General features: G+C 58.6%; 1 protein-coding gene across 1 annotated transcript in view; it reads right to left on the bottom strand.

The window, feature by feature from the left end:
* Nucleotides 1–26,261, bottom strand: part of NPR2 (natriuretic peptide receptor 2) — a 33,260-nt gene extending 6,999 nt beyond the window's left edge. Inside the window, exons 1-7 of the mRNA XM_048503588.1 lie at nt 25,369–26,261; nt 8,517–8,719; nt 6,990–7,103; nt 2,322–2,457; nt 1,987–2,081; nt 1,413–1,542; nt 794–878 (exon numbers count right to left, since the gene is read on the bottom strand). Of these exons, the coding sequence (XP_048359545.1) occupies nt 794–878; nt 1,413–1,542; nt 1,987–2,081; nt 2,322–2,457; nt 6,990–7,103; nt 8,517–8,719; nt 25,369–26,134 (1,529 nt within the window). The 5' untranslated portion in view covers nt 26,135–26,261. The remainder of the gene's footprint in view (nt 1–793; nt 879–1,412; nt 1,543–1,986; nt 2,082–2,321; nt 2,458–6,989; nt 7,104–8,516; nt 8,720–25,368) is intronic.

The following is a 26,261-nucleotide window of genomic DNA, read 5'->3' as shown; positions in this document are numbered from 1 at the left end:
CCGCCCTTCAGAACACGCAAGCCCCGCCCACACCCGCTTCTCCCGGGGGTGGGGGCTCCAGCTCCGATCAGCACAGTTCCAGCCCAAGTGACCCCTCATGGAGGTGCACAGTCTCCCCTCCTCCGTTTTATCAGCATGACAAGCTGATGGGGCTGCCAGTGAGGTGTAGTGGTTAGAAGCAGGTGGACTCTAATCTGGTGAACTGGGTTTGTTTCCCCACTCCTGCACATGAAGCCTGTGGGGAGACCTCGGGCCTGTCCCTGTTCTCTCAGAACCCTCTCAGCCCCACCTGCCTCTCGAGGGGTCTGTTGTGGGGGTGGGACAGGAGGCAAGTGTGGGGAGAAGAATGGAAAGTTGATGGTCAGCCACTTTGGGACTTACTACAGTAAAGAAAAATGGGGCGCAGACCCCCAACTCTCCTTCTCCCAGGTGAGGCCACCCAGGCTGCTTAAGGGCGGGGGAGGGATTCGGAGCAGCGTTTCCCAAGTCCTTGTCAGACCCTCCTGAGCCCTCCCCCACAGGGGGGGGGCTCTCTGGCAGGACAGAGCTGGTGGCTCCCTGACTCCGAGCACGGGGGCTGGCACTGGGGGGCAGCCTCAGGGGAGGGTTAAGGGCAGTGCAAGGCTGCCGGATACATCCAGCAACGCCACCCACCCTGTGCCCCGTGGCCTGACTGAGACCAGGTGGGTGCTTAAAAGAGGGGACTGAGCCGCAGCACCCAAGATTGGTCAGCCAGCTGGTGCCGTGTGTGTGTGTTGAGGGGGGGACTCTCTCTCACCTGTGGCTCACTCACCTGAAGATCAGGAAGCTGGACACTCCAAACATGACGAAGGTGAGTCCGGCTCCCAGCGCCACGATGGCCAAGGTGGAGAATGGAGCTGAAAGAGGAGGCAGTTGTGATGGGGGGGGGTGTCCTTGAGAGAGCACAGCCGTCCCAAGCCCCCTCCCATCGTGGCAATCCAGGGGGGAGGGGGAGGATGGAGATCTCTGCCAAGCTGCTGACGGCCTTTGAAGAAACCTTCCCCTCCTTCCACAGGGGAGCCCTGGAGGCAGGCTGCATGCAGTGGGGGCAGCACACTGAACACCCCCCCAACCCAGAAGACCAGACCCTCCACCTGCCGCCCAGGTGTACCCACTGACTGGTCCTGGAGACAAACTCCTCCGACCAGCTGAGTCTGGCACAGAAGCACCAGGGCCCATTCACAAGAAGCCTGCAGGAAACTCAGCTGGGGGGCAGGGGGGGAGCAGAGACTGGGCTGAGGAAAGACCCTCTTTGGAGCTCCAGGGAGCCGTCCCAGGAAGGAGGGGGCGCCTTCAGCCCTGCCGGAAGCAGCTGGACAAATGGTGGGCTGCCTGCCCCTCCCAGGAGCAGGGTTAGGGGAGAGTTACGGGCAGCCAGCCAGGGGACCCACTTTTCTCGCAGGAGGGGTCGTCCACATCAAAGACGCAGGGCGGATTGTCGAGAGGGGGCCCCCCCTTCTTCCAGGGGATGGGCCCCAGCCAGCTCATTTGCTTCTCTGATCCCACGTAATGGCCCACCACCTGCGGGAAGAAACAGCGCCCGGCCAGTGAGGGCCCCCCATCCACTCGCCTGTCTTTTCATGGGGAGGGGGACCGGTTCCTCTGGAAGGCCAAATGAGCCTTTCCCCTGACGTCCGACCCCCTGGCCCTGAAGGGGTTGCTTCCCTGGAGTAGCCGTGGCGAGGGGCCGCAGGTGGGCCTCTCCCTCCTCCATGAATCTCCCCCACCCCTTGTTGAAGCCACTGGTGCTCACGGCCACCACTAGCCCTCCCCCCCCCCCGTGTTTCCACAGTGGGCAGGATCCAGGCCCCCGGGTCAGGCGGCATCTCCCCCACTGCCCCCTTGCGTGCTGCAGCTTCTGCCCAGCCACCAGTGCGGAAGGGGGTGGGGGTCTGGGCCTGTCCCTTTGCATCCTGAGCCCCACCCAGGGTTCTCTGCAGGGCGCTGGGGGGCCTCCTCTCCTACCTGGTACTCTCCACTCTCCACATCCGCCATGGCCCACACGTCAAAGTCTGTCTCGCGGTCGTTGTTGCTGTCCATGCTGACCGTCCCAGTGACACCTGGCGGGGGAGGGGGAGAAGCGCACCCTTTCTAGGAGGCCTGGCGCCGGCTGGCCCGCACTCAAGGGTCGGAGGTGAGAAGCAGCTGGAGCCTGTGCCCTCCAGGCCAGGCCGAGGGCCACCACGGAGCCGCTGCGCTATCGAGCCATCCCACTCCCCCCACTCCCTGGCTCCATCCGGCAGGCTGGTCCCCCAGCCCCACCCCTGCCGCCTTGCCCCTCCCCCCCCAGCATCCAGTACCCTGGAACTTCCGGCCCTTCATCTTCTGGAGGATGCGGCCGGTGTCACGCTTGGTGCCGCCTTCGCGCAGCGTCTCGTTCAGCACAGCGGCGTAGAGGAGCAGCCCATCGTGGAAGCAGCCGGCCACCAGGTTCTTCTGCCAAAGAGGAAGGGGGGGAGAGAAGAGCTCAGGGAGTGCCCCCACCCCACACACCCTGTCCCGCCCCACCCGGCCACCAGCCTTTGCTCTTGGGAGGTCATCCGGGGGGGGGGCTGAGACCCCTCCGGGCTCCGTGGAGCGTCAAGGAGAGACATGTGAGACCCTGCAAAGATCCATCCCAAGCCACCTCGCAGTCAGAAGGGTCACGGGTGAATCCAGACCGACAGCTTCTCTCCTCCTTCCCACCCAGGGGGTGCCATTCCCAGGGGACCAGGCAGCTCCCTGGCACTGGTCAAGCTGGGCTCTGGCAGCCCCTCCCCCCTCCCCAAGACACATGAGTCGGGGCTGGGCCCTCGTAGGCAGTTATCAGGACTCTCCACTCGCCCTGGAAAGGGCGGCTCGATTCAACCCCACCCATGGCTTTGGGCTTGCGTGGCGACGGGCTCATCCTCTGGGTGTCCAGCCCCAGCCCCCTTTGCCCCTGAGGCCCCTGAGAGCCCCAGAGCAGTGGAGCCCCCCCCCCCCCCCCGCGGCTTCTCTTGGTCTCTGACTGAAGCCAGAAACTCATGGTGGAGACAACCCCACTGCACCCTCACTACAACCCTGGGAGGTAGGCTAGGCTGCAAGAGATCGACCTGACCCAGGGAGCCCAGCGAGTCTGACACCCCCACCCCCGTTTTGCTGGCGATTGCAGCTGACCCACAGCTCCCATTCCCCAGGCCAGAGGCAACAGGGGGTCTGCGGTTGCCTGGCCCTGCGTAGAGACCACGGCCTCCCTCCCATCCAGGCCCCCACTCAGGCCGATGGTGCTTAGCAGCCTCCCAATTGCTGAGAAGTCCTAGCCCCCCTCCCACACGTGGGGTGGGGCAGCACTAATGACCCCACTTCACCTCTCTGGAAGGTCCTGAAAGGGGAGGTCTGGCTTCTCTCTGCCACCCCCCCAACCCCCTGCAAGAACCTGCCCCCACCCCCACCCTCCCCTGGGCAGGCAGCCGATCCCTATCACAGGCCCAACTTCCTTTCCCACAGCAGGAGCCGGCAGTCCTGCCCTCTGCCACAGCATCCGCCCCCTCGCACAACCGACCCGTTCGCTGGTCCCAGGCTTGCAGGGCTCCCCAGACAGGGGAACTGTGGGGTGCAGCAGGGGCTGCCCTGGACTGCAGTGTCCAGCTGGGGGCAGGATGAGGCAGGAAGGGCCACAGCGGCCAGGAGAAGGGCCGGGGAGAGCAGACGCCAGACCCAGCAGGCGGCCGGGGGCTCTGATAGGGCTGCCAGCTCCAGACTGGGAGCTGCCTGGAAATCCTGCGGAAGTGGGGCTGCAGTGCAGGGGTACAATCACGCCAGCTGAGTGCCACCTCCTTCCTGAAGGAGCTTCATTTTTCTCCAGGGAAACGATCACTGTTGGGACAGTGGTGGATCTCCAGCCACCCCCTGGAGGCTGGCAACCCTCAGCTCCCTGGACCTGCACGGCAGCCGGCTGCCAGCAGTGCCTACTTGCGGAAGCTTTGCCAGCACCAAAGGGAAGTGCTCTGTGGGGGAGGCGCAAGTTCCCTCCTTCGGAGAGAGGCCAGGCAGGTGATTTTGGGGAGTCCTGAAGCTGCTGGGGTTCTGGGGGTGGGCTTGTGGGTGCTGTCGGGACTCTGCTCCTGGCTGAACTGAGCCCGGGGGGGGGGGCTCAGACCACCCTTGTGGCAAAGACCTCCCCCCCGGAATGCACTTGGGTGATCACAGGTCCTGCTTATTGGGAGCTTCCAGCAGTTGTGACTCCAAGACTGGGTGCAGAGGCGGGCCAGGTGCCAACTGTGGACTAGGGGCACCTGTCTCCCGGTGTCAAGCCTGAAGCCCTGTGCATTTCTTTAGGAGGGATCCTCCAAGAGGAGCCTGGGGGGCAGGGCCCATCCTGGGGCATCCCCCCTCCCCCGGCCTGTCCTCCTTGGGGGGCCTTTCCTCCTGCAGATCTTGCAAGCAGCTGCATGCCCCCCCTCCCTTCCTCCATGCCCCCCTCCCCCACACACAGGGACCACTTGAGCAGCTAGCCTGGGGAATGTTCCAGAGTCTCAGCTGGTGCCTGTCTGTCTGCCTGTGGGGGTCCCTGCAACCTCCCCCTCCCAAAGCCCATCTGGTGTGTGGTGTGGCTGGACTCCAGGGGCCGTGCACACCCACAGCAAGGTTGCCCAGGCTGGCACAGAGAGGGTGGGTCACAGCCCAGCCCAGCAGGCTCAAGCAGAATGGGCATCGATGGGCAGGAGAGATTCTGGACTCTCCTGGGTCTGCCTCTCTCTGAGGACACCAGAGCAGCACGCGCCTTGCCCCAGAAGACACAGGGAACAGAGCGCCCCACGCCCCATGCAGACAGGTGGTTTCTCTGGGCAGTGAGAGGACCAGTCTCTTACGCCCACCCCCCCACAAAAGCGCCCGAGCCAGCCTGACAGGGCAGCCAGACGCCCTTCCTTTCTGGGCCACTCTGACTCTGCAGGGGGGAGGGGGCCAGTGGCCAGCCTTTCCTCCCGCGGCTGCAGTGAGCCTTCCCAATCAACAGCTGGAGAAGTCCTCCTCTCTCCCACCCAGTGGCTGGCCAGGCAGGATCCGGCGGCCTGGGAAAGCAGGCAGGTCGGGGACCCCGGAAGCACGGCCCAGGGCTGGGAATGCGGCACGGTCTCCAGGGCTCCGGCTGTTTGAGCTGAGCCAGGCTCGGAACGGACACAGCTGGGGAGCTGGGCTGACGTGTTCTGTGTGGCTTGCGTCAATCCACAGTCCAGCTGGCGCGGTCGGGACCCCGGTCACGTCAGACACCCGACAGCAGCAGCCCCACCCAGAATGCATTGCAGTGGTCCTGGGGCCACCAGGGCAAAGCTCACTGCATGTCCCAGCAGCAGAGACTGCATGAGTGTCACCCAAAGCGAGGACTGGGCCCTTCCGCCTGCAGCCCCCACCCACCAGTGAAACCAGGATTGTGTGCATGCAGAGATGGGGCAAGGGGGAAACTCTGCTCCCTCCATCCCCACAGACCCCCAAGCACCCTCTGCTGTTTGCAAAGGCAGCCCAGGAACCCGGAGAGAGACAAAGGCCGAAGACACACAAGATGTTTGCTGTGTGATGGAGGCAAAGGTCTGTGAAGCAAGATTTCTTGTGCAGAAGTATTTCCTCTAGCCCTGCTTTCACTTTCTACTCCCTCCGTGGCAAGCAAATCCACTTGTAGCACAATTTTAATTTGGCTTTGCTGCCAGTGTGGGACATATTTGCCAGTGGGCACAGCTTTGCCCCAGACCTCTTCCCTCTGCCCACAGCCTGCCTGCCTAGTCTTGCCCGCACTCCTTTGCGCTGCTTCGCATGCTTCCCCCTTCCCCTCCTCCCTGCTGCCGACCACTTCCCGCGTCTTGTCCTGCTGCATCATTTCTATTGCCCGTGGCCTCCATGCTCCTGCATATCTTTAGATCTAAAAAAAATTTAAATAATCATATTGATTGATAAATCAATACTAAGACTAAAAAAAGTAAAAATAATAAGACTAGCCAATCAGTCCAAAAACCCAATTTACTCCTACATTTGATCAACAAACTCTGGATGTGTCCAGACTTGTAGTTTTATACGCAAGCAATCAGTGACTCCAGACCACACCGGGAACAGCCCATCGGGCTTGACGCTCAGGTTTACGGCACGTAGGGAGACGGACGATCATGAACCTCGGAAGCTTAGCAAATGGCAGCGCATGTGGTCCTCTTGTGGTTTTGCAGCTTGTGTGCCGTCAAGACTCCCTCCTCGCCCCTCAGTGTTTGGGCAAAGTGCACAGATACCGTATTCAAGACTTTTCTTTAATATTTCATCTTTTTACGTTTTAACAGGTCGATATATCAATCTGTTCAGAGATGGATATATCAATTGACTGATAAGGATAAAGATAAAAATTAAAGATTATATTAAAAAGCACACATGTGCAACAGAGAATCCGCAAAACATCAGCCCTGCCGATCCTGGATGCGAGCAAAAAGCCAGCTGCTGGGGAATGCCTGCCCCGCTGCAAACAGGGCAGTGGGAAATAATGCTGAACGTGCCCCAAAACAAAGACACCCCCCCGCACGGCCAATCCTCCCTGAAGTCCTGGGAACCCTGCCACGCGTAGTCGGCCAGTGAGAGGCAGGGCTAGAGAGACAGAGAGAGTATCCAGCCCTTCGGCACCAGAAGTCTCTAGCGGCACACGGGTGCCAGGCAGGGAGCTCAGCTCAGGCCAAAACAAACTCTGGAAAGGACTGGAGGAAGCCAGCTGGGAAGAAGAAAACTACCAGCCAGGAAGCCAGGACATGCCTGGTGCTCACCGAGGCATCAAGCCCTGCTTGCCAGGCACAGACCAGGCAAGCACTGTCTCCCATCCCCACCTTGGCAATCTCTGGCAGAAGGAAGGTGGGGGGCCTCGCCCTGGATTGCTGGCTTCTCTCCCTCATCCATCTCCTCCCCCAGGGGCCCTGGACTCTACCCCACGAGGATGAAAAGTGGTCCACGGGCGGGCGGGCAGCAGACAGGGGGGCCCTTACCAGCGAGTCATTGAGCTCCACGCCAAACTCTGTCCGGGCACGCAGGATCAGCTGGTTTTGGAAATGCTGGTATTCGGGCGTTTGGGGCTCATGATAAGTGATCACCAGCACCGTCTAGAATGAGAGGAAAAGGTTGCAGGGGCACACCAGAGGCCATGTCCCAGGGGGGCTCTGGAGAGAACGGCAGAACAGACCCCTTTTGGATCAGAGCCGGCAGCAGCCTTGTGGCCCAGCAGCCTGTTCACACCACGGCCAGCCAGAGGCCCTTGGAAAGTCAACACAGAGGCCGAGGCCGCTGAGAACCCGACTGCAGAGGTCTGCTGCTTTGGATGGTGGAGGTTCCCTCTGGCTAGTAGAGCTCTCCTCCTCCTCCTCCTCCTCCTCCTCCTCCTCCTCTCTGAATCTGTGGAATCCCCTCTTCAAGGTGCCTGTGCCGGTGGCCGCCACTAGCAGACCCTCTGGCAGTGAATTCCACATTTTCATCCCTCGCTGTGCTCCAACCTCTATAACCATCTTGACTGCCCCCTTCTGCCCTTTCCTGGAGGGGAGACGGGAAGACCAGAAGTGGGGGCCCATCCTGCTTCACCCTCCTCTTGACAGAGGACTTTCCTCTCTTGACTCGGCCTGCCGGGGAGCCACCACCTACTCAGGGCAATTCAGGAGGACTCTGAAGAGACACCATGCCAACCAGTGAACCTCGGAAGAACCAGGTGGGTGGGCTCTGCCAACATCTGAGACACCCCCTCCCCAACTGGCACCCTCTTTCCTGGTGCCACAGTCTTGCCCCCCCCCCCCCACACCTTTTATAATTTGATTTCTAGGCCCCCTTTGCCCAGATGGACTCAGGAAGGTTTATAACAGCGTATATACCATGTCTCACCGTTCCTATCAAGTCCATCCAGTGGCTCATGCTCTCTTTTCCTAGCACAGAGTTTGCCAGGCCTTGTTTGCTCCTTTCTACACCAGTTTCCTCCTGGCCAGAGTCCAGGCAGCAGGCCTGGGGCTGTGCCGGGAAGTGCAAAGCCGGCTGCCACGCCCACCCCGAGGGGGGGCCACAGGCCCCACCACAGCTTCAAAGGGGCAGGCCCGGGGGGGGGGGGGCTCTCCATAGCCTCTGCAAGGCAGAAGCATCCCTTTTCCTGCTTGGTGGAAGGGGGTGGCCTTTCCTAAGGGCTCCTCTAGAGGCAAACCCCACACCTGGGGGAGGGCCACGGCTCAGTCCTGACACACCAAGAACACCTGTGCCTCATGGGCAGGCACCTTGGGTACAGCTGCGCTTGCTCGTTTATCAGGGAAAGGCTCTCTGCATGTACCCAGAGGCACTGCTGCCAGCAGGAATTGCTTCACATTGTCTGGGATGCAGCCATGGTTGCATGAGTTAAATGGCGAACTCCCAGAAGTCTTCCCCCCACCCACACGCCTGCACTGCAATATGTCCGAGAAGGACGGTAAGGTTAGCCTCCCAAGGCATCCCTCCTCCTTCCCTCCCTCTACCACCATGGCGGGGGCGGGGCAGGGGCATCTTACCTGGAAGGCCTCTTGAAGGCCACTGGGTTCCTGGCTCTCCTTGTTCTGCCAGGGCTTGGCAGCCTCTCGATGCCCCTCAGCACGCAGGCTTTCCCCAAAGACGTCCACGTAGAAGAAGACGTAGTCCCCGTCGGTCATGCTCTCACACTGGGCCAGGCGCAGAATCTGGTGTAGCATCTCCAGTGGCCCACAGATGTAGACAACTGCAAACAACCACACAGACCACCGGGGTTCAGGTGCAAAAACAGCCAACGTGAAGGAAAGGGACCCCAAAAGCAAGCCCCAGAGGCCGTCTCAAGACCCGACAGGCACAAAAGCAGGATAACAACCAACTCTAACAGGAATACGCAGCTGAAGGCAGCTCAACACTTTGGGAGGAACAGACCACGCAAAGGGGCAGGTAGTGCAGAGAAACAGTCTTTCCACAATGGAGACACTGCAAGATTCTGGGCACACGCTTGTTGTGTTATTCTCATGATGTCTTCATCAGATTGCATTAAGAATGTACACAATAGACCCTACTGAGAGATTCTGCACCCCTCCTGGTAATCCACAGTGGAAGAGGTCTGTGTGGACCTAACGTGCTGGCCAATCACTTCCAGCCTGTGGCAACCCTGTGAATTAATCTCTTCCAAAATGGCCAATCACTAGCAGTTTTCCTGAACGACATTTTGCCTGCCTCGTAACTAGTGGTGGTGAGCGAACTCTGCATTTGCAAATGCACGCTGGTCCTTTTACTCCTGCGTAATCTGTCTTTCCTGCATTCCCGGCAAAGTTGGCCATTATTCTGCCTTTCAGTCCTATCAAATAACAAATGGGAGCAGGGGTCGGGGGTGGGGGTGGGGAATGGGCCCAAAAGCCACGGAAGGAGAACGGCCGGGGAAGATAAGCTGACCGATGCAGGAGGGCCGGCAGGGATATGGACTTGCCTGGCAGAGAGAGGAGGGAACGGTTTGGCTCTTTAATACCCAGATAAATGAACAGAGTGGATCACCGCCATTGGCAGGATGAGACGTTCACTATACACCAGGATAGGATTTGGGCTGTAAGACCAACCAGAAGCCTGTGGCCAAGCAGAAGTGCTGACGGGCCCCGTTAATCCACACCGAATTCCACGGGAGGAGGATGCCAGTCCCAGCCAGCCGCACACAGCAGCAGAGACTGCAGGCCCCGATACTTTCAAAACCAGCCGCCCAGAGTCTTACTCCAGGGCAAGGATGCCTCTTTCCCTGGCACCCCCCAAACAGCCTCGGGGGAATGGAGGGCAAACAGAGGAGCTGCAGCCTTTAGGGGACAAGGAAGCATACAAGGCAACTGTTTTTTAGGATTTTCTTAAAACTGTTCTACAGGATTCACATAACACATCAGCATTTAAACATTTTTAAAAAGCCATCACTTTTGTTGCTGTTCTTGTTTTTGCTGCCAAGTTGCAGCCGACTCACAGCAATCGTGTTTGGTTTTCAAGGCAACGGATGTTGGGAGGTGGTTTGCCACAGCCGGCCTCTTCGTAGCAACCCTGGACTTCTTGGGTGGTCTCCCAATCAAATACTTGCCGGGGGTTGAGAGTGTGTGAACGGCCCAAGGTCATTCATTCAGTGGGGCTCCATGGCCGGGGGGTGGGGGGATTTGAACCTGGGGTTCCCAGCTCTGAGTTCCACACCTCAACCACGACAGCGAAAGGCAGCACAGTGAAGTCATGAAGGATGGCAGACCCTCCCTGCCTCTGGACACTTCTGGGCCAGTCCCTGTCCTCTCCGAAGCCCCTCAGCCCCACCTGATGGGAGAAGGGGGAGGGGGAGGGAAGGCAACTGAAGGCCACCTTGAGACTCCTCAAAGGTTAAAGGAGGGGGGGTATGAAAGCCAACTCTTCTTCTGAACCGCTCTGGCTTTCACTCCATAGTTGAAGGCAAAGTGTCGTTATTAACTCATGAGGTGACATCACATCACAACATTTATTTGGCAGACCACGTTCACGGGATGGTTTGCCATTGCAAGCTGGGTGCTCATTTTACTGGCCTCAGAAGAATGGGAGGCGGAGTCAACCTTGAGCCGGCTGCCCTGAAACGGACTTCCACTGGGACCGAACTTGGATCGTGAGCAGAGCTTGGACTGCGGTGCTGCAGCCGACCCTCCTGCGCCACGGGGCTCCTCAGGCAATAGTTACATCAGAATAACATTGGTAATAGATTAACTCTGAATTAGCATGAAACATATTGCAAGTTAACATGAAAAAATTCATATAGCACATGACCATCTCTTGGAGATTTTTTCCCCTCACCGTACCCTCATCTGCTCAAGTTCATTCAGAATAAACAGTTTCTGAGATTTGTACAGATTTCTCCCAATTATTTTCTTCAGTTCTACTGAACATCATACAAGAAATAAGCAAAAGATTGATGACTCTAACCACTGACCCTGGTGCCGTCCTTCAAGCAGATGCCCTTACACTGTATTTTCCTCAATGTGACCAACATTCCCCCACCTCAGGCCTCCCACGTGGCCATCAGTGCCCGTCTGCCAGGGAACTACCGAGGCAGTTTGAATCCCTGGAAGGTCATGGTCCATTGGTGGTTCTTTGTTCTCTTGTGAAACCATCCGGGGCCAGAGGAGGTCTCCCTGAGGGCTCTTGGAAGCCATCTTTGGTGCCTTTCCATAGAATCATGCTTCTTTGAAGTATGCAAGAAGCTGCTGTCTCGGAGAGAGATCTGATTTCCCCCAGATGCTTTGCCCATGAAGGTCCTCTGGAGACATGGAGCTGGCTCCACCTCACGCTGATCCTGCCCTTCCAGATGACCTCTCAGGAGCCAGATACTGATGTGGCCGAGCCCAGGTCACCCCTCGTCTCCCTGCTCTGGACCAGCCAGCCAACCAGTCTGCCTGCCTGCCAGGGCTCCTCTTCATTCTCCGAATAGTCCCCTCATTTGCCCCTATTTGCTGTCTTCATTCAGCTTGAAATGCACCTGAAAACCGCTGCACTTTTGCCTGTGGTTTCTGCACCCGGTGGTTAGTGGAGTAAGGAGCAGTCCGGGTTTGGGGCTCATACAACAAAACACCCACGTCAGGCTTCAAACCGGGGGAACTGTTACACTTCAAACCAAGCTGGACTTTGCTGCTGCTGCTGCTGCTGCCGCCCCTCCCATTCGAATAGGCTGCTGTTTGGGCTCTTCTCAGGTCTACAACATCCACGTAAGTATCGGCCAGCAGCACCTCCAGCAGCTCCAAATCACCCATCACTTCAGGGGTCTGATCCTGACCAAGAGCTCCCAAAGGACCCCAGCAGGGGAATGACAGGGATCTGAGCCACTCCTGGGCAGGTGCAACAGAGCCCCCCAGAGCTCCCACCTCTGCACAGGTCTGCTTGAAGGCACACCAGGCTCCGGGGTGGGTGCCAGGAAGCGCTGAGCAGACTGGCCTTTGCTGACGGGCATCTGGTCTGCTGGGTGCCCCCTCCCCCCCTCCAGCTTTCTGTTGCTGGTTCTTGATCCAGACCAGAGAGTGGCGAAGCCAGTCAGGAAGGTGGATGTCTTGGGGTTTGGATCCACGTCTTGTGTAAATGGGGTTGGAGCCGGGGGCCCCTAAGAGACCTGCTGGCATCTGCCTCTGGCTGGCCAGCCCTCTCCTTAGGCTCGGTCAAGCTGCCCACCTCTCTGCTCTCTGTGGACAACGGCCACACCCTCAGGGTTGGGCTTCCCCCGAAGAGGACGCAGAAACCGCAGCCAGTCCAGAATCCAAAGGCCCAAGCACTGTCCGTGGCCGCCCAACAGAAGCCTCCCTTGCCTCTCTGGCCAGTTGATGTCCAGGCTCCACTTGAGGGGCTGCTCTAGCCCTGAAGGGCCCTTGTCTGCCTCCCAGGTGCCCACCGCAGTCTGCACCGACCACAGCTCTTCTCCAGGCGGGCAGGTGGGTGGGTGGGCAGGGGGCCCCTCCCCCCTCCACCAGGGCACTGGGAGGAGGCGAGGAGGCCCTTTTTGTTGGGGGTCTTCAGGAGATGTCACACAGCTGGTTTCTTTGGCGTCTGGACAGCAGGGGCCTCCCAGGGGCAGTGGGGGGAGGGTTTTTTTAATTTTTTCTATCATTTGGTTTCCTTTTGAATGTTTTAATGGCTGCTGGACACAAGAGGAAAAGTGGGGTGCAAATATTTTGATCAATGAACCCCCCAAGGGCCAGGGCAGCAGCCCCTTTCTCCCGCAGGCCAGCAGGCGGGGGTCCTTGTTTGGAAAGAGGAGGGGGGTGTCAAGTGACTGCCATTCCTCCTGACGTCATGGCTGTTCTGGCGGACAGCTGAGCCATCCCAGGCCCTGGGGACAGCCAAGCTGTGTTCCCCACACCTGCTTCCCGGCTGAGGAGCCCTCCATGCTGGGCCTTTGCCGCTGAGCCATTTCTTCCTCCCACGAGCACTGCTCCAGCAGACCCCCTCGGGTGCTGGGGGGTTAGGATTGGGGGGGGGGCTGGCACCCCATATCCTCCAACGCACGGCTCAGCAGCTCCGCCTTCTAGGCCACGTCGCCCAGCTCCTTTTCCACCAGGCTAATCAGAGCTGAACCTCAGAACAAGACACAGAAAACCGGCCGTCTCAGCAGACTCCACAGAAGGATGTGAGCCCCCCTTTTCTCCCCAATGGGGACCCAAAATGGCTTACAAGATTGTCCTATCCTCCTCCGTCCACAAAACAATCCTGTGAGGTAGTGTGTGACTCTCCTGAGGTTGCCCAGACAGCTTCCATGGCAGAGTAAGACTCGAACCTGCGTCTTCCTGGGCCACGTACGAAGCACCCTGACTGCCACCCCCTGCTGCTGACGAAGGAGGGTTCCGACCTTGTGGAGGAAAGAGAGAGACTTGCAGAAGCTCCTTCTGTGGCTGACCTGGCTGGCCTCTGCTGGGCCTGGTTCCAAGAGGGGCTCACACAGCAAGGGCCGCGCAGGATCAGGACGAACTGACTCAGGGGCGCCCAAGAAGGCGGCTGCTGGGTCCTCTCCACAAAATCAAGCGCAGCAGACCCGGCCTGTTGAGGCGACCAGCCTTCCCGAGAAAACTGCCAGGGGCCTGAGCCGAAGGCTTGGGAAGTCCGCGGAGGGCCAGGGGGTTGCCTTCAGCAGCCCAACCCCGGCCTCTGCACCGCCCACGTCCTCTTTGGCAGAGGGACAGCCCCGCCCCCCAGCACAGGCAGATTTTGGAGGGCCTGGCCCCTCTTGGCTCCAGAGGGCAGCCCCCACCCCACCCCACCCCACCCCACCCCGCCTCCCAGCCAGCCAGCCTCCTTTCACACACGTTGACCCACCAGGGGCTCTGCGGAGAAGGAGTGTGCCATGGGGGCGTCCTGCCCGCCCGTGGGGCTGGAGAGAAAGGGGGCCAGGTGAGACGCAGAGCCAGCCAGGAGCTGCCAGGAAAGGCCAGCCACCACAGCAGAAAAACATGTTTGGGTTTGTGGTTGTGCCGAAAGAATGCCCAGGTCCCAGGATTCCAGCAACTTCTGCGGCCGGCCGGCCTGCCTGCCTGCCTGGCTGCATCGCTGGAAACAGAGGGGCCCGGAGGGCAGCTCCTGTTACAGGAAAGAGGGGGCGGCTCCTTCCCTGGCACGGCTCGCCCACAACAGACATCCCAGGGCTACGGCCGGCTCCGACTTGCAGGCCTCCCAGAAACCTCCCCCAGAATCTCAGCCGAGTCACTCCGCCCGGAGCACAGAGCGCAGCGGAGGCTCCACAGGGGCAGCTCCCCCCCCCCCCAAGGCACCACACGCCCCTCCCCCTCCATTCACCAAGACAGGCACAGCCTTGGATGCCCAGCACACTCTGCAGAGCAACATCTGCCCATGGTCTCTGCACACCTGCAAGTGGGCAGTCTGGAGTGAAAGGGTGGGCCTCACCCACAGCACCCCCTGTGCCTCAATCTGTCCGGCAGGAGAAACACAGACTCACTGAGTTGGAAGAAGCCATAGAGGCCATCTAGTCCAACCCCCTGCTCAGTACAGAATCAGCCGAGAGCATCCCTGATGAGTGTTTGTCCAGCCACTGTTGAAGAGTGCCACTGAGGGGGGCTCCCCACCACCCTTCGCAGCCGATTCCACAGTTGCATAACTATAATCCACCCCCCCCCAACAGCCAGTTGGAACTTTTCTGCCCATGGTTTAAGCCACCAGCAGCCCTCTAGAGTGGTGTGCGTGTGTGTGTGCAAATGCACACACAAGAAAGTCTAGGCTCTTCTACAGGGCGGAAAAGGAGGGCTGCTGCCACCAGAGCCACACTGGCCTCACCCCATCCTATGAGGACCACCATAAGGACCACCCTAAGGACCCCCAAGTGAGAGGGGGCACAGAGGTCCATCACACTGTTGCCCCAGGTGGAAGGAGACCGATCCCAGACAGGCAAAAGGGCAAAGCTTGCTTGGAGTTGCGGGGGGGGGGGGGGGGAGACCAGCAGGGCTCTTTCCAAGGGGAGTCCTGTTTCTCCAGCTTTCCACTTTGGGGGTCATGTCTACCTGGCTGGCAGGTATGTGACCAACACACCTGACGGTGGTCCTCCTCCCCCTCCCCCTCCCCCTCCTCCCAGGAACCTGCTCCATAATGACCATCCTCTTTGGAGGCCAATCTTCGGGTGCCCCTGCCTTCTGAGAATGGGAGGACAGCCACCCAGGAGAGGGCCTCCTTCTTTGGGTCACGGAGCCGAAGCGCTGGCACTCTCGCCCCAGAGAAGTTCACCTGTCCCCTTCTGTTGCCATCCTTGCCAGGTGTGAAGGGACTTTTGTTTTGCTTGGCAGGTGCTCAATGCCGCCTCCTTCGGAACAATGTTTTGTATGTATTTTGTAGGGATTTCAAACTCTTTTTAAAAACTTATTTAAATATATATGTTTTTTCTGTGATTTTATTGTGATGGTTCTGCAACATAATTTTATCATGTATATTTTTTTAAATGCTGCCTGCCTGCGAAGGGCAGAAGGCAGGATCTAAAGTCCTCCAACCCCTCTGAGACCACTGACTGGTTTCAACACGCCCCCCTGCCCCCCTCAGGAAGCACAGGGTGGGTGGCAAAGAGGGAAGGGAGAGAACAGGAAACTCACAGCGGCTTCCTTACAATGGGACCCTCTGCCCACCACGGCCAGCCCAGGCCGCTCCCACCCTATGAACGGGATCGCCAGGGGACTGGACCCCTGACCGGCAGCAGGTAATGCAGATGATCTGCCCACGAGCCCCACAGCCCTTCCCCGTTCATTGCTGGAAGAGCCTCTTCTCTGAGTGGCTTCCTAAGATGAAACAGCCCCCCCCCCCCCACTTCTCCGGACGCTTAGGAGGGAGGCCGCGGGCTCTTCCCATCACACGCAGGGCAGGCCTGGTCTGTCAGCTGGACATGCCAAACAGGGAGTCCACAGACCCAGAACAGCCTCCACGGGGGAGCGGATTAGAAACAGTTCCCGTAACATCAGTAGACACGACGGGGACCAAGTTTCGTGAGGAAAGATTGAAGGAGCTGGGAATGGTTAGCCTGGAGAGGAGATGACTGAGAGACGTTCAAGTATTTGAAGGGCTGTAATAAGAGGAAGAATTTGGATTTATACCTCACCTTTCTCTCCCGTAAAGAGACTTTAAAGGAGATTGCAAACTCCTTTCCCCACAACAGTCACCTTGTGAGGTAGGTGGGGGTGAGAAGGGAACAGTGACTAGCCCAAGGTCACCAAGCAGGAATGCAGGAGAGCGGAAGCAAATCTGATTCACCAGATAAGACTCTGTCATTCCCGGGAAGAAGTGGAGAATCAAACCCGGTTCTCCAAATTGGAGTCCACCGCTCTTAACCACCACACCACGCTAGCTCTCCGTGCTGGCGTTTCCCGAGCGTTGGGGCAGCTCCTCAGCGGAAGGAAGTGGGCTTTTTGCTGGCTGTGAAGCAGAGGCGAGGTGGCCATCGGGCAGCAATGTGGATTCTGAGATCTTAAACAGTTTCTCACAGGGAGGGCAGGAGTGAGCCGCTGCTCAACTTTTGTAATGCCTTCTTACATGCCCAAGGCAATGCCGATTGCCACATTGGGGTCTGGAAGGCATTTTTCTCCTAGCCAAGCTGGCCAGGGATCCTGGAAGTTATGTTTGCTATCCTAAGGGCATAGAGCAGAGGTCACTGGGAGGGGGAAGGGAGGAAGGTATGAATTTCCTCTGTTGTGCATGGGGTCAAACTAGATGACTCTTGAGATACCTATGTTTAATATGTCTGGACCTGGGTGTAAAGCTACTGAAAATGGCAAGCATGTCCAATGAAACACAGAAGACCAAGAGCTTAAAACTGCAAAGATTGTCATGCCCTTATATAAAGCAGTGGTGCGACCGCACTTGGAGTACTGTGTCCAGTTCTGGTCGCCGCATCTCAAAAAGGATATTGAGGAGATAGAAAAAGTGCAGAGAAGGGCAACAAGGATGATTGAGGGACTGGAGCACCTTCCCTATGAGGAGAGGCTGCAGCGTTTGGGACTCTTTAGTTTGGAGAGGAGGCGGCTGAGGGGGGATATGATTGAAGTCTACAAAATTATGCATGGGGTAGAAAATGTTGACAGAGAGAAATTTTTCTCTCTTTCTCACAATACTAGAACCAGGGGGCATTCATTGAAAATGCTGGGGGGAAGAATTAGGACTAATAAAAGGAAGCACTTCACGCAACGTGTGATTGGTGTTTGGAATATGCTGCCACAGGAGGTGGTGATGGCCACTCACCTGGATAGCTTTAAAAGGGGCTTGGACAGATTTATGGAGGAGAAGTCGATTTATGGCTACCAATCTTGATCCTCTTTGATCTGAGATTGCAAATGCCTTAACAGACCAGGTGATCGGGAGCAACAGCCGCAGAAGGCCATTGCGTTCACATCCTACATGTGAGCTCCCAAAGGCACCTGGTGGGCTACTGCGAGTAGCAGAGAGCTGGACTAGATGGACTTTGGTCTGATCCAGCTGGCTTGTTCTTATGTTCTTATGTTCTTAGCTAGTTCAAAGATGGTGTCCAACAGAATCCTATATATGAAAAGGTGGACCACTGTTTTAGATATTCTTTGATATGATGAAAAGTCATGAGAATGAACTAAGATACCTTTTAAAGTAAATATTTATGTCAATGTAGCAAAAGCAGAGAGACACGCTGGACAGACCTTGCAAGAGACAGGCGGCCATCCTCTTCCCTTCTGAGACCTTCCTCCCGGACAGGACCGTTCTAGCCCCCTCATGATTAAACTTGATTCCCAAGCATTCCTGTTCCGTACGTTCTGCAGAGGGACAGAAGGCAGGGTGCCCAAATGGGCTGCTGCTGCTGCTCCTGCCCACCTGCCGGGTGGCACCGTCAGAAGGCCTGGCTCAGCTGCTGCAGAGAAGCATCCCAGGAGAGACGGCCCTGCAGACACGAGGAGCCACAGCCTCAAAGGGCTCGGTAGGCAGCAACCAGGAGTTTGAATGGAACTCAGTAACCAGGAGGCAGACTTGTTTTATATTGGTTGTTTTCATGTTAATTTTTAACATCTAATTGGTTTTATACTGTTGTTTCCTCTCTTGGGTCCTGAGTTGCTTGGGAGAAAGATGGGCATATAAATATTTTAAAGTGAACAAGTACATCTGGATACAGATGCCTGTCCAGCCCCTTCCCAGACTGGTCCTTATGAGCCAGACTTTCCACACGGCTCTGCGCGTCAGGGCTAGCCAGAAGGTGCCCTTAGCAGCATTGCCAGCAGCGTGCTAGGAGCTGCACCAAGCCCAGCAACAATGAAAGTTCCTGACTGGGACACAGAGAGGCAGCCGATTATTTAAGGTGGGCTCAAAGTTCACCTCTGCAAGAAGTCTGGAATTTGTAAATCTGATCATTTGAAGAATCTAGTGTGGATTTTTGGTACAAAATCTGAAACTGGGCAGAACACCCACGTAGTAAAATGCAAGATCTGACATTCAGAATCATGAATCTGAGCAGCAGCGGAGCACCGTTTGTTCAGAATATAGGAGCCTTTTCATGTGGCCGATGGCATCACGCAAAGCCAAAGGACGGAACTGACACAAAAGTCTCCTTCTGTCTTCATTCCCACGACCAAAGGCCCAGGGGCTGAAACGGCACATCCACTCCTGCCCTCACGCCTGCCCAAGGTGCATTCCCGGGTCACCGTGTGTGTGTGTGTGTGTGTGTGTGTGTGTGTGTGTGTGTGTGTGTGCGCGCGCGCGCGTGCACACGCTCCACGCTTACCAGGCACAACGGCTCCTCCTTTCAAAATAACAGATGCTGCTGAGGGGGCTGCTTGGGGGACTGGAGCGGAGCAGCTGAGCTGCAGCAACGCAGGTCTCCCCCCACTCCCCAGCCAGCCCCCACCCCACTGATGCCCCAAGGGAAAAAGGAACGGCAAAGAGGAGTGCATTTTTCTCCCAGGGCATAAGCAGCTGAGCAGGGCGGGGCGGGGGGGGCAATTTTGATCAATAAAAACAGCATTCAGGGAAGGCTTAAATGCACACACACAGAGACCCACACCATCCCCAGCCCCACAGTGTCACATCCTCAGAACAAATCCCCCCCCCCATCCCTCCGATGGAAGTCCCAAGAGGAAAATCTGCGGGAGGAGGGAACCATGGCTCAAGGGAAGGGGGGGCTCTCCACTGTGCCCCCCAACTGCCCATTGATCCCATCCCAGTGGGGAGAAAGGCAAGGAGAGGTCTATGTTTTCCCCAGCTGGGGTCCCTGATCTGCCATCCTCCCTCCCTCCTGAGCCCTTCGGGGGAGGGCGGAGGGCGGTCTATAAACTCAATAAATAATAATCGGCACACTGGGTGTACTGCCTAAAGATCTTGAACGGCACTTAAAAACAATTGGCGCTGACAAAATCACCATATGTCAGCTGCAAAAGGCCACCCTACTCAGCTCTGCACGCATTATTCACCGATACATCACACAGTCCTAGATGCTTGGGAAGTGTCCGACGTGTGATGTAATACAAAATCCAGCATATTGATCTTGTTTGCTGTGTATAACTGTTTTGTATAATAATAATAATAATAATAATAATAATAATAATAATAATAATAATAATGTATTTGAAGACAAAGCCAAGAGCAGCCCCAAAGATAGAGCCTCAGCTGCCCCTGCAAAAGACTCCCCACGACAACTCTGAGCCGGCAGTGGGGCAGACGGGCACAGGTGGGTGTCAAGGCCCCTGGGTCAATCAACACCTGCCTCACGACCAGAGGTGGGATCCAGCAGGTTCTCACAGGTTCCCGAGAGTAGGTTACTAATTATTTGTGTGTGCCGAGAGGGGGTTACTAATGGGTGATTTTGCCACGTGGTTTTTGCCTTAGTGACGCCCCTCCTCTCAGCTGTAGCGTGCAGAGCTTGAAGCAGTCTAGCCCAGGGGTCGGGAACCCGCGGCTCGCGAGCCGCATGCGGCTCTTCCGCCGCTGTTCTGCGGCTCCATCAGCCGAGCCGCGGGGCCCCTCTTCTCCCGCCCTGCGAGAAGCAGGGCGGGCGCATCGTTCCCCCAGCGGCCGGCCCGGCCGAGCCGCCGGGCACCTCTTCTCCCGCCCTGCAAGGAGCAGGGCGGGAGCATCGTTACCCCGGCGGCCGGCCCGGCCGGGCACCTCTTCTCCCGCCCTGCAAGGAGCAGGGCGGGAGCATCGTTTCCCCGGCGGCCGGCCCGGCCGGGCACCTCTTCTCCCGCCCTGCAAGGAGCAGGGCGGGAGCATCGTTTCCCCGGCGGCCGGCCCGGCCGAGCCGCCGGGCACCTCTTCTCCCGCCCTGCAAGGAGCAGGGCGGGAATAATAATAATAATAATAATAATAATAATACACAATAATAATAATACAATGTATTTGAAGACAAAGCCAAGAGCAGCCCCAAAGATAGAGAGATTCAGCTGCCCCTGCAAAAGACACCCCACGACAACTCTGGAGCCGGGCAGTGGGGCAGACGGGCACAGGTGGGTGCCAAGGCCCCTGGGTCAATCCTCAACACCTGCCTCACCTACCCAGAGGTGGGGATCCAGCAGGTTCTCACAGGTTCCCGAGAGTAGGTTACCACCATTTGTGTGTGCCGAGGGGGGGCTACTAATGGGTGATTTTGCCAATGCGGTTTTGCCCAGTGACGCCCCTCCTCTCAGCTGTAGCGTGCAGAGCTTGAAGCAGTCTAGCCGGAGGTGCACCGGCGTGTGTGGCAGCCTGTGCCTGTGTGCATTCGTTTCCCGCCCAAGGACTGGCGCAGCGGCTGCGTCCTTGCCACACCCCCGCCCAGGAATGCCCCGCCCCCAGAATGCCCGGCCACACCCCCGCCGTGCCCTGCCCAGCCCCATTGGCGCTATGCCACAGTTTGAATCCCACCACCATGGGAACCTGTTACTAAAATTTTTGGATCCCACCACTGCTCACAACCCTGTCCCAAGTGCCCCGGGGAGGGCTCCTGGCTCAGTGGCAGAGTCTTGTTTTGATCACAGCCAGAAGATCCCACATTTAACCCCCCTGCCAAACCCCAGCTTGCAGAGCTGGGGATGAGGGGATGGAAAGGACTTCCGCCTGAGACCACAGAGTGCTGCTGCCGGGCAGCAGGGCAGACAGCAGTCCTGTGGACCCATGAAAAAGCGAACTCAGCTCTGTGGTTATGCCACGGCACCTTCCCAGCCAGGTAGCAGGCAACGTGGGAGGCTCCTGCTGCCCTCAGCAGATCAAAGGTCAGACTCAGCAGGCAGAAGACTCGGAGAGGTGGCTCATCTGCTGGGCTCAGCCTTGGGCAGCTGGGTTTGCTGGTGCTGCGAAAGACATTCCTCTGGCTGGTCCAAGGAGGCCCAGAGGCACCAAGGGCCAGACTCAGCCACAGACCTCTGGGAAAGGGGCACGCAGCCTTCCTGGGACTTTCCAAGTGTGACAGCTGCTGCGGCTGGATCTCTGGCTGTCAAAGGCTGAAGCCAAAAGAGCAAGTGTCCCGTGAGTGGAGGGAGTGGGAAAAGGGCCACGTGCTTAGGCTCTCTTTCCCGAAAGCTACAGACCAGAAAAGGGGGGGGGCAGTTAGAAGGGCCATGGAGCTCAGTTTGTTTATCCCCAGCAGCTGTTTGGATCTCCAAATTGTTCAGGCCTTCCTTTCCATCCCAGTGAGGCCCCAAATAACAGGAAAAGGTAATAAAGAGATGCCCGAGAAGGTCACCGATGCCCCAGAGCACCCTCCGAAACAGCCACACTTCTGCTGGCAGTGGGGCCAGGAGGGCGCACGGCTGCAGCCCCCCCTCCACGCACCCAGAAGGCCTCTCCTTGCTCACGTCTTGGGCAGAGGCAGGAGAGGCTCCGAGCAGAATGCCAGCCAGACAGCCTGGAAGGGGCCTGGCTCCTCAGAGTCAGAATCCACCAAGGACGGCGCCTGCCCCTCTGCTCCGCCTGCTCCCGGAGCAGCCCTGACAGGTGCGCTTCCAGCCAGCAGAGCTTCCAAGACAGCCTGACAGAGACCCCACATCACAGCAGAGCCCTTCCACCGACCCCAAGAAATCACACAGCAGCCTAAAGGAGTAAAGGGCACACACACACATGCACGCGCACGCGCGCGCGCACGACCACCGCTGAAAGACTGGACTCATGTGCCCCTCCCCCCCAAAAACACAGGCCCATTTTTATTTAGGCTGGTTTCAGGGGGTGGCCAAGTCGGTCTGCAGTAGCAGAACCTGGATCCGAGTCCAGACTAGTGAGATTTTCAGAGCAGGCGCTTTCGAGAGTCAGAGGTCGGAGCTTCTGTTCTGGGGAAGGAATCCGTGACTCTGCAAAGTCCCGGCCCTGAAGCTCCTGCTGGTCTCTGTTTCTCTCAGGGGCCGCCAGGCAGGAATCGAGACACTTTTCTGGCAATCACGTTTCTTTCTGAGTTTCAACTGCACTGTAATAATTTCCTCTTTTCAAAATAGCCCAGTTTGACCTCCAATCTGACCTGCCCGTGTGGTGGGCAGAGAGTCCAACTAGGATCTGAAAGACCCACATTCAAATCCTGGCTCTGCCATGGAATTATGCTGGTGAGAGCTTCGAATCCCAACTCTGCCACAAGACCTTACGCAGGTCAGGCGGACACTCTCAGTCTAACATACCTCACAGGGCTGTTACAAGGATAAAATAAAAGACAGGGGGGAGGGGTCGGCCACTTTGGGTCCCCGCTGGGGAGAAAGGTATAAGCGAAACAAATTAATTAATGTGATTTCTTAAGGCTGACGGCACAAACTCCACAGAGGCTTTTTAAAAATGTGCATGCAACTCTGCAAAGCACATAAATGTACATGCCCAGTGCCCCCACCCCCACCCCCAAGCTGTTCCTCCAACCTCACACTCACTCTGCCACCACCTAAGAACACTGCTAAAGATTTGGGAGTTCACCTCCCAGGCAAAGAACTTGGACACCCCTCCCTCAAACTGCTCTGGGCCCTGTTGTTGGACTTCCAGAGGAACCAGTTGCCCCCCCCCCCCCTGTGAGACAGAACACTGGATAGGCCCTCCTCACTGGTCTGATCCAGCAGGGCTCTGCTTGTGCTCCTGAATGCCAAATTCAGTTTAGCCTCTGACCCCACTGAATATTCATATTTGGATAGGATGCAGTTATTTGCTTAGACAATACCTGTTCTCCTTGTTCATGTTTCTTAAAGTGACTATAAAAAGGGACCTTTAAAAATTGCAATATGTTTAACGTCTCACTGAGAAAATTGTAGTATCCCACTAGCAGCTGGCAGAGGAGTTATTTCTTTTGCCGGTCTAAAAGACAGATGGTGGGATGGTGCTGTAGGGTGGGGGGCACAATACCAGCCCCTAAAAACCCACCAGACTGTTGTGCTCATCTCCGGAGGCTGAGCTTTGGTGCCACCTGAGACTGGGCAGGCAGCAACCCAGGGGAGGTCCTTCTCGGTCATGGCACCAAACCTCCGGAACTTGATGCCCAGAGAGGTCCTCTTCTGTTGCCATCTTCTGCCAGTGGATAAAGAAGTTCTCTTTTGTTTTGTTGGTGTGCCCTTTTTGTGATCCGTCCCTCCGAAGGGATGTTTTACCTTTTGTATGCATTTAAACTCTGTTTTAACTCTCCTTAAAATTACTTTAATGTTATATGTTTGGGGAGGGAGTTGATTTAAATGATTTTATCGCATAATTGTATATCGTATGTGTTGTATGTGTCGGCTGCTCTGGTGGCCTTGTCAGAGAAGAAAAACAGGATATCAGTTTGAGAAATATGTAACATTGGCTGAGCACCCCCGGAGAGGAAAGCACATGGGGCCCTCAGCATCCCTGGCAGAGCCACCCAGTCAGCAGCTGATCTTAGGACAAGCTGATCTTAGGACCCTCTCAGCCCTCTGATTTCACCACCTGCATCATGGAGGAATCTGGTCAACCTTACAGGGCTGTTGTAAAGAATCATGAGCTCCCCATATGCACAGGGGTTTCAGTCCTGCAAAAATGCTCTCTTGGACCTGGGAGCAGCTGGCGGGGCAGCATCGGGGGTGACGCACCATTCCCTCCTGTGGGGGGCCAGGACAGCTGGGGAGGACTGAGGCTCCAATGCGAAGTCTGGGGACCAGCTGCCCCCCATACTGGGTACTGTTCCCAGCTGTGGGGCTGTCAGCATGGGGCCAAAGACCGCACTGCTGGAGCAGAGGAAGCTGAAGAGGGGCCCAGCTGCAGCGCAAGGGGGGGTCAGATGGGTGTCAAGCATGAGGCCTCCTCCTGGCACACCAGCCCAACGCTCCCCAGAGCTCTCAGTGCCAAGGAGGGGGCTCAGAAAACACCCACGCAGCAGCAGCAGCAGCAGCAGCAGCAGCAGCAGCGTTTCCCAGAGTGGATCTGCTGGCTGCCAAGACTGCTCCCCAGCCAGATGGTAAACAGCGGAGACCTCCCTCCTCCTCCAATGCACACAGAAGCTCATCAGGGCTGGAAGGGGGGGGGGGTGGGCGGGCGGGCAGGCCCTCCTCCCTGCAGACCAGCCGGGACGGGAGGCGGGGGGGGGGGGGCGGCGGCGAAGGGCCGAACCGGGCCGCCCTCGGGCTGGTCCCAGAGGAAAGGGCCGCCTGCAGCCTCACCTCGCTTCCCAGAAGCCCCGGCCGGCGGGCTGGCGGCCCTCGGAGGCATCAAAGGCGGCTGCTGCGTCTGCTGCCCCCGCCAGGCATTCCAGGCATTCTAGCATTTCGCCATGACCCAGCAGCCCCTCCTCAAAACAGCGGCCGAGCACTTGGGGAGGGGGCCGGAGCCGGGTAGGCAGCGCCAGACCCGCACAACGAGCGAGCGAGCGAGCGAGCGCCGCCCGTCCTCTGGCCCCCGGACCCTCGCCGGGCCTGTCCCGCAACCAAATGCCTGGCCGGTCTCCGAGGGAGCACAGGAACCCCCACAAAAGACGCCCCCCACCAGGAGCCCAGATGTGGCACCCCCAAGAACGCAGAGATGACGACGGGAGGGGCCACCGGCCCTTCTCTGCCGCTGGGGCTCAGTCGAGCGGGGGGTGAGGGGGGGGCAGACCCTGCTGCAAAACCATGCAAAACAGATGCTGTTTCAGCTGGCTACCAGGACTCCCCCCATCTAAAAATGCCCCCCCCCGTACAAGCAGGGCCTCTCTGCTGCAGCGGCTCCCGACGCCCGGCCTCCCCCGCCCCCCTCCGTGGAGCAGCTGCCGCCGATCAATCGATCGCGGGCTCCCTCCGCCCGGCTGGCTCTACGGGGAGGTGGCCGCGCGGCGCCTGTCCCACTTTACCGCCAGTCCCCCCCCCCCCGGCTACCCACCCACGGGCCTGCGGGACAGCAGATGGCGCGGGAGCCCCCCCCCCCCCCAGACGCACCCCTCGTCCTCCGCCCCGCGCCCGGGCAGCTGCGGGCGGCTCTCGCGGCCTCTTCCGAAGGGGGGGGGGCGGCGGCGCGGGAGGTCGGACCCACCTCGGCCGTTGGCCTTGATGAACTGGACGGCGGCGTCCGGGCCGCCGCCGCCGCCGGGGCCGTCGGGGTGGGGCGCGTAGATGTGGTAGCGGACGGTGAGGTTGGCGGCCTCGTGGAGCTCCTCGTAGACGCCCTCGATGGTGAAGTAGAAGGGCCGGTCGTCCGTCTTGCGGTCCACGTAGAGCAGGGCGGCGCGGGCGCTCCAGTTGAAGTGGCGGTGGAGGTGGGCCACGAAGGCGCCGAGCTGCGGCGCGGAGGGCCCGGTGCGCACCAGGGTGCTGAAGCCGTCCTTCTTGCGGCTGAAGCCCGAGGCCACGGCGCCGGCCGTCAGCAGCGGCAGGCGCCAGTGCGAGGCGAAGCGGCCCACCGAGGCGGCGGCGTAGACGCAGCCCGGGCCCAGCAGCACGTCGGGGTCGTGGTAGAGCTTCAGGTCCACGGCCTTCAGCGGCGCCACGTACTCGGAGCAGGCGCCGTTCAGCTCCGACGTGGCGAACAGCGTGCGCACCGCCAGGCCGGCCGCCCGCAGCGCCGGCTGCAGCGCCTCCAGAGCCAGGCCCACGGCCGGCGCCACGCGCGGCCAGGCCCAGGGGTAGCTCACGTTGTGCTGCGGGAGCACCACGGCCAGCGTCACCACCGTGCCCGCCGCCGCCGCCCCCGCCGCGCTGCCGTTGCTGACGCCCTCGGGGCCCGGCCAGGCGGCCGTCGGCGGCGCGTCCAGCAGCAGGGCCAGCACCACCAGGGCGAGCAGCGGGGCAGGCCGGGCCATGGCGGGGCCAGGGGACGCGCGCTCTCGGCTGGCCTCGGCAGCCCTTCTGCACGGCGGCTGCGTTGCGCTGCGCTGCGCTCCCCGGGAGGGGCCGCCCCCTCCATGGCCCGGCCCGGCCCGGCCCGCC

This window comes from Sphaerodactylus townsendi, linkage group LG07, assembly GCF_021028975.2.
Source record: "Sphaerodactylus townsendi isolate TG3544 linkage group LG07, MPM_Stown_v2.3, whole genome shotgun sequence".
Classification (NCBI taxonomy): domain Eukaryota; kingdom Metazoa; phylum Chordata; class Lepidosauria; order Squamata; family Sphaerodactylidae; genus Sphaerodactylus; species Sphaerodactylus townsendi.
This window is presented reverse-complemented; position numbering and strand designations above follow the sequence as displayed.